The sequence below is a fragment of the Spinacia oleracea genome, chromosome 6, assembly GCF_020520425.1.
Source record: "Spinacia oleracea cultivar Varoflay chromosome 6, BTI_SOV_V1, whole genome shotgun sequence".
Lineage (NCBI taxonomy): Eukaryota > Viridiplantae > Streptophyta > Magnoliopsida > Caryophyllales > Amaranthaceae > Spinacia > Spinacia oleracea.
In genome coordinates this window covers 16086537-16097436 of record NC_079492.1, presented here as the reverse complement: position 1 = coordinate 16097436, position 10900 = coordinate 16086537, and the positions used below count along the sequence as shown (strand labels likewise).

Genomic DNA, 10900 nt, shown 5'->3' with positions numbered 1-10900 from the left:
ATAAGGATACGGAGTGTCCTAAGTTCAGAAACAATGAAGCAGTTCCAACTACACCATGCCATATCTAGTAGGGTATGTTGAGGATAGAAGGACAGTCGTCCAAATCAGTACGACCAGAGGAGCAAGACCAATACGGTTCGTGGATGTTATTCCAAAGGGTACCAAGAAGAGCGCCGACTAGGGCTAAAGGTGCTCAAACCAAACAGGTGGAACCAAAGAGCAGTGAACCAGATAAGGCAATTCCCAAAGGTGGGGTGGGGAATCAAAGGAAGGCCACGACGATAAATCAGGAACAGAATCGTAACAAAAAAACCCTATTGTTGAAAGTTCGAGATTTGCGGCGCTGAATCAGGTTACTGAAGAAGGAAAAAACTTGGAAATTAGTAATATGGAGATGGAGGGGTCGTTCGTAATGGAAAGAAATATCACCAATGATATTACGCTGGGTCATGACCAAGTTATGGAAAGAGAAAGTTCTCATGAAGATACTAGTTATTTAGGAAGCAAAACTATTAATGGCAAACAGAATATTGAGTTAGGAGATGATTTGGAAATATTGCCCACAATAGAGTTGGGTGCGGACTCAAATTGCTCAGCAAAAGATAAGGAAGGTTTATTTAGTGGGAAAATAGATATCCAATTGAATCAAAACTCTCTAACAATTGGACGAGAGGATCCTAGAGTGCCTCTACGAGAGAATAATATCCCGGAATTACAGCTAAACTGGTCGAAAGTAAGAAAGGTGAATCTTATAAAGACTAGTTTAGGAAGTCACATAGAAGGCAAAGAGAACTCCATTGAAACCCTAGATTTGGGTGAACCTCCATATATCGAACATCGAACAAACCAAGTAAGCCTCGATGGATCATTGGCCTGTTCCGATCACACTGGAAATCCAAGCTCCCCCCGGCTTACTCAACGTTCATCGACTACACGACAGAAGGACCTTCGATGGTCTCAGTACTGCCATTGGTGCACAAAGTGGAACTCCAAATAGACTCGTTCCTCCGACTGCGCCACAATCCACCGAACTTAATGGCAACGATCCAACTCCCAATGGAACTAGTACACCCTATGTGCGATCTTCGAACCGCATATTTGGGAATTCTGCCTAAAGTCCCTCTGAATATGGTTGATAGATACCCATCGTTCCCCATGTTTAATATGTCAATCAAAATCATGATTTAGAATGTTCAAGGTGCAGGTAGTCAAGCCTTCTTGACAATGTTACGTGAGTTGATCCGCATCAACAAACCAACGATTTTAGCGCTAGTCGAAACTCACATTAGTGGTGACACGGCACAAAGAGTTTGCGACCGAATTGGTTTTTCGGGCCAATTCCGAGTCGATGCACAAGGTTTTAGAGGCGGTATCAGGATTTTGTGGAGAAAGGAACTAGTTACATTGAATGTGTTAGACGCTCATACTCAACATATTACCGTGGAAATCTCGAAGGTAGGAGAGGTACCATGGATTTTTTCAGCCATCTATGCGAGTCCAGACTCAAACTTGAAGAGAGAACTGTGGGAAGCCCTAGAGGAAGCCAAACGCCGTTTCTCGGGCCCTTGGATCCTTGGAGGTGACTTTAATGACACAACTTCTATGGATGAAAGGGTGGGCATAGGAGGATCGGAGATGCAACAAAGATGTCGTAACTTTGCAAATTGGGTTGAATCAAATGGGCTGATTGACCTCCACTTCTCGGGCCCAAAACACACGTGGTCGAGAGGAGAAACAGAGGACACTTTCAAAGCAGCAAGGCTGGACCGATTCCTTTGTAATGACGAATGGAGGATTCAATTCGAGAATTCTACGATTCGACATGTACCCAAATGTAACTCGGATCATTGTCCCATTATTGTCAGTTCGGGAGGATTTGCTCATATTCCTTCCTCTATAAAACCGTTTCGCTTTCAAGCGGCATGGCTAAGCCACGCAAAGTTCGATGAATTTGTCACTTCGAATTGGGATAAAAAAGCTCCTATAATTCCTTTCCAAAACTCAATTTGCCTCAAAGCTCAGTAAATGGAATCGAGATATTTTCCACAACATTTTTCGGAAGAAAGCAGAGTTCTGGGCTAGGATTGATGGTGTTCAAAAGAGACTGTCAATCAAATGGGAAAGGAAATGGATCAAGTTAGAGGCGAAACTTCGTCGGGAACTAGATGATGTTCTACAAGAAGAGGAGATGATATGGTTCCAGAAATCACGTCTTGAGGCAATCAAGGATGGAGATAAAAATACGAAGTTTTTCCACCTTGCGACAGTGATTAGGAGGCATCGAAATAAGGTGGATATGCTTCAAGACATAAATGGGCAATGGGTGATAGACCCTTCGATCCTCAAAGGTATAGTGGTGCAATACTGGAGTGAGCTATTCAAAGAAGAAGATCCTAATTATAACATTAGAAATTTCAATGCTGGAGATTTCCCAGTAATGTCATCAAGAGAAATGGAGATGTTGAACCCCCCCATACGCACCCTGTGAAATTGTGTTAGCCATAAAGAGTATGCAAGCGTTCAAAGCTCCCGGACCGGACGACTTTCAACCAACGTTATTGGGATGTAGTCCAAGAGAACGTGTCGAAGCTCATCTTGGACGTAGTGACTGGTAAAGAATTCCCAACTGATTTTAATAAGGCATTTCTTATCTTGATCCCAAAGGTGGATTGCCCACAAAATGCGACCCAATTCCGGCAGATTGGCCTATGTAACATTGTGTACAAGGCTGCGACCAAAGTCATAGTGAACAGGTTGAAACCGATACTCCCTTCGCTCATTTCACCGACACAATGTAGTTTTGTGCCCCGTAGACAGATAACAGACAACATCATCATCGTCCAAGAGATGCTCCATACAATGAGAAAGAAACAAGGTGCAGTGGGCTATATGGCTCTAAAGATTGATTTTGAAAAAGCATATGACCGGTTGAGATGGAACTTTATTCGAAATTCGTTGATGGAACTACCACAAGTTATGGTTGAGGTAATAATGAATTATGTTAGTTCAACGTCACTTCAAATCTTGTGGAATGGGGAGACAACTGAGAGCTTTACTCCTTCAAGGGGGATTCGACAAGGCGACCCCCTATCGCCGTACTTATACGTGATTTGTATGGAGCGCCTCACACATTTGATTGAAAGAGCAGTCCAAGTAGGAGCATGGAGGGCAGTGAGGGCAAGCCGCAATGGACCATAATTATCTAACCTACCGTTCGCAGATGACCTGATCTTATTTAGTGAAGCGTCGATTGATCAAGCTAAGATTATCACTGCTTGCTTGAATCAATTCTGTGATATGTCAGGGAGTAAGGTTAGTATTGCTAAATCAAAAGTGTACTTTTCCCGCAACACTAATGAGGAATGCAGGCAAGATATTGTTAGGTTATGATACATATGATAAGACATAAATCATGCGGAAAACCTTAATGCCAGGAAACATATTATTTACACATAATCATTTAGCATAATTTAGGAGCATACACTTTGTAGCGTGCCCTCCCTAGCTGCGCCCGAACCGAACAAGAACAAGTCTTTAGGACTCCAAATGTCGTCCCTCCATAGATAGTCCACAGTACGTCCGGATCCGCCTCAAGTTAGACCAACTAGAATCGCCCTTAAGGTTACTAGGAATTTCGGCTATTGTGTTTGCAAGTGTATGGCTGATTTTTTCTTTCAAAAACTTACCCTTTGAATACTTCAATTGTATCTATAAATTATGACCCTAGGCACTTATTTATAGAGGTATGGAAAAGGAATTATAATCCTATTAGGATATTAATTAGTTTAATCAGAATCCTCCTAGGACTCTATTAAATAATCATTATCTAATAGTTTTAGGATTTAATCATATTTCGAATCCCGATTGCTTAAGGATTCCCGCGCGAGCATTGCAAGAGCACCGTACACCCGCGCAAGCCTTGCGACCCACACTAGGCGCACAACGCTCGGCCCACTGCTGCTGTGCTCTCGCGCGCGCGCCCTAGGCCTTGGCTGGGCCTGGCCTTGCGCTGGGCTTGGTCGAGGCTTGGCGTGCGATGGTGCGTGTGGCTCGCTGGGCGATGGCCTGGCTTCGTGCTGGGTCTTCGTCTAGCGGGCCTCGTCCGATGCTAATTCGTGCGATACGCTTTCGATTAAATTCCCGATTCCGGAATTCATTTCCGATACGAACAATATTTAATATTTCCGATTCCGGAATTAATTTCCGTTTCGAACAAATATTTAATATTTCCGTTTCCGGAATTATTTTCCGATTCCGATAATATTTCCGATTCTGACAATATTTCCGTTTCCGGCAATATTTCCGATTCCGGCAATATTTCCATTTCCGATAATATTTTCCGATACGTACCATGTTTCCGTTACCGGCAACATCTACGACTTGGATAATATTTATATTTCCGATACGATCCATATTTCCGTTTCCGGCAATATCATCGTTTCCGGAGTATTCCCTGGCTTATGACGATCTCAGCTCCCACTGAAACCAAGATCCGTCGATTCCGAATATCCATAGATAGAGTATTTAATGCCATTAAATACTTGATCCGTTTACGTACTATTTGTGTGACCCTACGGGTTCAGTCAAGAGGAAGCTGTGGATTAATATCATTAATTCCACTTGAACTGAAGCGGCCTCTAGCTAGGCATTCAGCTCACTTGATCTCACTGAATTATTAACTTGTTAATTAATACTGAACCGTTCCATTGTGGTGTTCCAGGAGGAGTCAATTCTGACAGAATTCCACATTCTTTCAGATGGTCATCAAATTCATAGCTCAGATATTCACCGCCTCTATCAGACCGCAGTGCCTTAATCTTCTTGCCTAATTGATTCTCTACTTCACTCTAAAATTCCTTGAATTTGTCAAAGGATTCAGACTTATGCTTCATTAGGTAGACATAACCATATCTACTGAATGTTAGGTTATGATACATATGACAATTCATAAATCATGCGGAAAAACCATAAAGCCAGGAAAGCATATTATTTACACATAATCATTTAGCATAGAATAGATGCATACATGTTGTAGCGTGCCTTACCTAGCTGCGCTCGAACCGAACAAGAACAAGTCTTTAGGACTCCAAATGTCGTCCCTCCGTAGATAGTCCACAGTACGTCCGGATCCGCCTCAAGTTAGACCAACTAGAATCGCCCTTAAGGTGCTTAGGAATTTCGGCTAATGTTTGCAAGTGTATGGCTGATTTTTATTTCAAAAACTTACCCTTTGAATACTTCAATCGTGCCCATAACTTGTGACCCTAGGCACCTATTTATAGGAGTATGGAAAAGGAATTGTAATCCTACTAGGATGTGGATTTGCTAGTTAGAACTTTATTAGGACTCTAAATAACAAAACAAATCTAATAGGATTAGGATTTTAATCTTTGCACAAATCCTAATAGGATTAGGATTTCCCGCACAAGCATTGCACGAGCCGTGCACCCGCGCAAGCCTTGCGGCCCACGACAGGCGCACAGCCCATGCTGCTGTGCTATCGCGCGCGCGCGCCCTTGGCTGGGCCTGGCCTTGCGCTGGGCCTGGTCGAGGCGTGCGTTGGTGTGTGCGGCTCGCTGGGCGATGGCCTGGCTTCGGCTGGGCCTTCGTCTAGCGGGCCTCGTCCGATGATAATTCGTACGATACGCTTCCGATTAAATTCCCGATTCCGGAATTCATTTCCGATACGAACAATATTTAATATTTTTGATTCCGGAATTAATTTCCGTTTCGAAAAAAATATTTAATATTTCCGTTTCCGGAATTATTTTCCGATTCCGATAATATTTCCGATTCTGACAATATTTCCGTTTCCGGCAATATTTCCGATTCCGGCAATATTTTCATTTCCGATAATATTTTCCGATACGTACCATGTTTCCGTTTCCGGCAACATCTACGACTTGGATAATATTTATATTTCCGATACGATCCATACTTCCGTTTCCGGCAATATCATCGTTTCCGGAGTATTCACTTGCTTGTGACGATCTCAGCTCCCACTGAAACCAAGATCCGTCATTCCGAATATCCATAGATAGAGTATTTAATGCCATTAAATACTTGATCCGTTTACGTACTATTTGTGTGACCCTACGGGTTCAGTCAAGAGTAAGCTGTGGATTAATATCATTAATTCCACTTGAACTGAAGCGGCCTCTAGCTAGGCATTCAGCTCACTTGATCTCACTGAATTATTAACTTGTTAATTAATACTGAACCGCATTTATTAGACTTAACATAGAATGCATACTTGGACCAAGGGCATTATTTCCTTCAGTCTCCCACTTGTCCTTAGGGACAAGTGTGCATTTCCTAATTCCTTTGTCGCTCGATGCTTGCTCTTGAACATAAGGTAAGAGTTGTCATCCTTATTATGTCCAGAGGTGTTTCTCAGTTTCAGAGTTCAACTGATCAAATAAACAGATAATCATAGCCTATGATTCATCCGAGCACGGCCATGCATTTCACAGTTTCTAGCTCTCCGAGTGGCCTTGTACAACTTTTAAGCATCTCATCCCGATTTATGGGAGGACAATCCCAATCTTGCGATCTTGAGATTAGACTTCGTTTGATAGGTGATTACCTGAGCGTTGCCTTTATAGCCTCCTTTTACGGTGCGACGGTTGGTCAACGTCAAAGTAACCAGTTCTCAAACAAGTAATCTTAAATCACTCAGGTATTGAGGATTTAGTGTCTAATAATTTTAATGAAATTTACTTATGACAGATTTTCATCTCTTACAGTAAAGTTTCATAGGTCTGTCCGATACTAGTCTTCCCAAAGTAAGTATCTATGCAAATGATTATGACATTGCCATGTCCACATAGTTCAAGAAACAGAACTACTAGTCATCTTGCATTCTAGTCGTCTAACGTTTTCTATGCGTCCTATTTTATAGAAAACTCCGACCAGGGACCATTTTCAACTTTTGACATTCAAGTTCACTTGATAGACATTTCTTAGTCACAGGACTGGTCCTGACAGTCTATCTTGAATATATCGTCAATTTGAAGGGACTCATCATTTAATAAACCACAAATTAAATGGAAAAATGAATTCTATTCATTTACTTGTGAATGATTAACCAATAATGTTTTACAAAGATTTAAACTCTAAAACTTTAAAACATTAAACAAGGATTTCAAAGCCATTCTCCAATATGCTTGATTCCCACAGCTGCAGTGTGCGAGTTGTGCTTCGCCTGCGGCAGAGGTTTAGTCAATGGATCTAATATGTTGTCATCAGTTCCAATCTTGCTTATCTCGACTTCTTTTCTTTCAACGAACTCTCGTAGAAGGTGAAATCTACGAAGTACATGCTTGACTCTCTGGTGGTGTCTAGGCTCCTTTGCCTGTGCAATAGCTCCGTTATTATCACAATACAGGGCTATTGGTCCTTTAATGGAGGGGGCTACACCAAGTTCGCCTATGAACTTCCTTAGCCATATAGCTTCCTTTGCTGCTTCATGTGCAGCAATGTACTCCGCTTCAGTTGTAGAATCCGCAATGGTGCTTTGCTTAGCACTTTTCTAGCTTACTGCACCTCCGTTGAAGCAGAAGACAAACCCAGATTGTGATCTGAAATCATCTTTGTCGGTTTGGAAACTTGCGTCCGTATAGCTTTTAACAATTAATTCATCATCTCCACCATAGACCAGGAAGTCATCTTTGTGCCTTTTCAGGTACTTCAGAATATTCTTGGCAGCAGTCCAATGCGCCTCTCCTGGGTCTGACTGGTATCTGCTCGTAGCACTGAGTGCGTACGCAACATCCGGGCGTGTACATATCATAGCATATATTATTGAACCAATCAATGATGCATATGGAATCCCATTCATTCGTCTACGCTCATCAATTGTTTTTGGGCACTGAGTCTTGCTTAGAGTTATTCCATGAGACATGGGTAGGTAGCCTCGCTTGGAGTCTGCCATCTTGAACCTATCAAGCACCTTATTGACATAAGTGCTTTGACTAAGTCCAATCATCCTTTTAGATCTATCTCTGTAAATCTTGATGCCCAATATGTACTATGCTTCTCCTAGATCCTTCATCGAAAAACATTTCCCAAGCCAAATCTTGACAGAGTTCAACATAGGAATGTCATTTCCGATAAGTAATATGTCGTCGACATATAATACTAGGAAAGAAATTTTGCTCCCACTGACCTTCTTGTATACACAAGATTCGTCTGCGTTTTTGATGAAACCAAAGTCACTGGCTGCTTCATCAAAACGTATATTCCAGCTCCTTGATGCCTGCTTCAATCCATAGATTGATTTCTTTAGCTTGCATACCTTTTTAGCATTCTTTGGATCCTCAAAACCTTCAGGCTGCGTCATAAACACAGTTTATGTTAAAACGCCGTTTAAGAAAGCAGTTTTGACATCCATCTGCCATATTTCGTAATCGTAATATGCAGCGATTGCTAACATTATCCGAATAGACTTTAGCATTGAAACTGGTGAAAAGGTTTCATCGTAATCCACACCGTGGACTTGCCTGTAACCTTTTGCAACCAATCTAGCTTTGAAAACTTCAAGTTTCCCATCCTTGTCCTTTTTCAGTTTGAAAACCCATTTGCTTCCAATGGCTTGGTAGCCATCTGGCAAATCGACCAAATCCCATACTTGGTTTTCAGACATGGAGTCTAATTCAGATTGCATGGCTTCTTGCCATTTGATACGAGTTTAAAAACTCGTTGTATAAACAAGGATAGTTGATTAACAAGCTAGACCTTTAACTCGTTGATCCTGAATGCAAGACAAGACCTATTGACTCACAATCAGTTCTTTGAATAGGAAACGCGTCCAAAACAAAGAAAAAGGCTGAATTATAAACTATAATTCGAAATGTAACAAACAAGTGTTTTAATCATCCAGTTGGTTATTTATTCCAATCAAGAAGCTGACTATAAATAGCCAAAAACCAACAGCTACAAGAGTTTTAAACGGCTAATTAAGAGCCATTTAAGAGCCTTTAAAACTGGCAGTTACAAGCTCTAAAGCCTCCTAATTCAGTCACTAAATTGGAGGTTACAAAGGCTTTAAAACTCTCCTTACAAACAGCAATAATCAAAGCTAAGTAATGACTGAATTTAAATTGGGGATTTAAACAAATATCCCTTTATTAAACCGACTTTAACCAAAACAATTAAAATAATAAGTGCGTACAATCTGTTTAAACAAGCGGACCAATGTGATTAAACGGACCAGTTTGATTAACGTACCACCTTGATAATAAGGACCATATAACGAGCTCACTCAATCCAAGTCACCATGCACACAAAATGAGCCATTGAACCAAAATCAGTTTTGGTTCCAATTGCTAGCATAAGACTATCACTTTCATCCATAACCGTATCATCCCCTCCCCCTTTAAAAGGAATTGACCTCAATTCAGCAAGGCCATCATCATCAAGATAAGGTGAAAGATCACCTACATTGAAAGTAGCATGGACACCATAGTCTCCCGGAAGCTCAATCTTGTAAGCATTATCATTCACACGTGCAACCACCTTGTAAGGACCTTCAGCCCTAGGCATAAGCTTGTTCTTGCGTTTGCTTGGAAAACTCTCTTTCCTTAAATGAACCCAAACCAAATCACCTTCTTCAAACAACCTCGGTTTGCGATTCTTATTTGATTTCTGTTTATAAGAGGCATTAATAGCTTCAATTCGCTCACGAACTTGTTGGTGCAGTTTCATCATAGACTTTAACTTAGCATCGGCATCCTTGTGAACCAACTCATCTTTTGGTAATGGAATTAAATCCAAGGGCAAGTATGGATTAATCCCATATACTACCTCAAATGGAGAATGACCAGTAGCATAAGTAGGAGACCGATTATAAGAAAATTCAGCGTGAGCAAGCTTGACATCCCAATCCTTTTGCGTTTTACTTACCAACCCTCTCAATAGCGTTCCCAAGGTTCGATTTGTCACCTCTGTTTGCCCATCAGTTTGAGGGTGATGTGAAGTGATATACAACAACTTGGTTCCCACCTTTCTCCACAATGTATTCCAAAAGTAACTCAAGAACTTGGAATCTCGATCAGAAACAATAGTCTTTGGAATTCCATGCAAACGAACAATCTCCTTATAATACAAATCAGCCACATTACAAGCATCATCAGTTTTGTGACAAGCAACGAAGTGAGCCATTTTTGAAAATCTATCCACCACGACCATAATAGCATCCTTACCTCTTTGAGTACGAGGCAAAGCCACTATAAAATCCATGGATACATCTTCCCAAGGGCGAACTGGAACCGACAAAGGTAAGTATAAACCGGGTTTGAAAGAACTCTTGGCCATATGACAAGTCACACATTTATTCAGAATGTTCGTTACATCACCTAACATTTTAGGCCAAAAGAAATGTTCTCTCAAGATTTCCAAGGTCTTGGCTATGCCAAAGTGACCAGCCAATCCTCCACCATGAGCCTCACGCACTAGTAACTCACGAATTGAATGCTTAGGAATACAAAGGCGATTACCTTTCAAAAGAAACCCATCTTGCAACATGTACTCCCCATAAGCACCAACTGCACATTTCTCGAATGAAACTCCAAAATCACCATCATCATGATAATAATCTTTTAAGGTCTCAAACCCCAACAAACGAACATCAAGTGTAGCAAGAAAAGTGTACCTTCGTGATAATGCATCAGCCACCACATTACTTTTACCATCTTTGTATTTCAAAGAAAAATGAAAGGATTGCAAGAACTCAACCCATTTAGCATGCCTTGGGCTCAATTTTTGTTGCCTATTAATATACTTCAAAGATTCATGATCAGAATGCAAAACAAAGTGGCTAGAACGCAAATAATGACTCTAATGATCCAAAGCTCTAACAATGGCATAGAACTCTTTATCATAAGTGCAATAATTCAAACGA

General features: G+C 41.1%; 1 protein-coding gene across 1 annotated transcript; it reads left to right on the top strand.

The window, feature by feature from the left end:
* Nucleotides 1-1224: 1224 nt before the first annotated feature.
* On the top strand, nucleotides 1225-3198 carry LOC110777497 (uncharacterized). The gene is made up of 3 exons (XM_056831971.1): nucleotides 1225-1860; nucleotides 2018-2434; nucleotides 2665-3198. Exons 1-3 carry the CDS (start codon nucleotides 1225-1227, stop codon nucleotides 3196-3198), a joined length of 1587 nt encoding a protein of 528 aa, XP_056687949.1.
* Nucleotides 3199-10900: the final 7702 nt, after the last annotated feature.

Excerpts from the sequence above, each read along its gene's own strand:
- LOC110777497 (XM_056831971.1), top strand. The coding sequence starts at position 1,225 with ATGTTACGTGAGTTGATCCGCATCAACAAACCAACGATTTTAGCGCTA. Across the intron at positions 1,861-2,017 it reads CGGATCATTGTCCCATTATT|CTCAGTAAATGGAATCGAGA; the intron begins GTCAGTTCGGGA and ends TTTGCCTCAAAG. Across the intron at positions 2,435-2,664 it reads TCAATGCTGGAGATTTCCCA|GTGGATTGCCCACAAAATGC; the intron begins GTAATGTCATCA and ends TTGATCCCAAAG.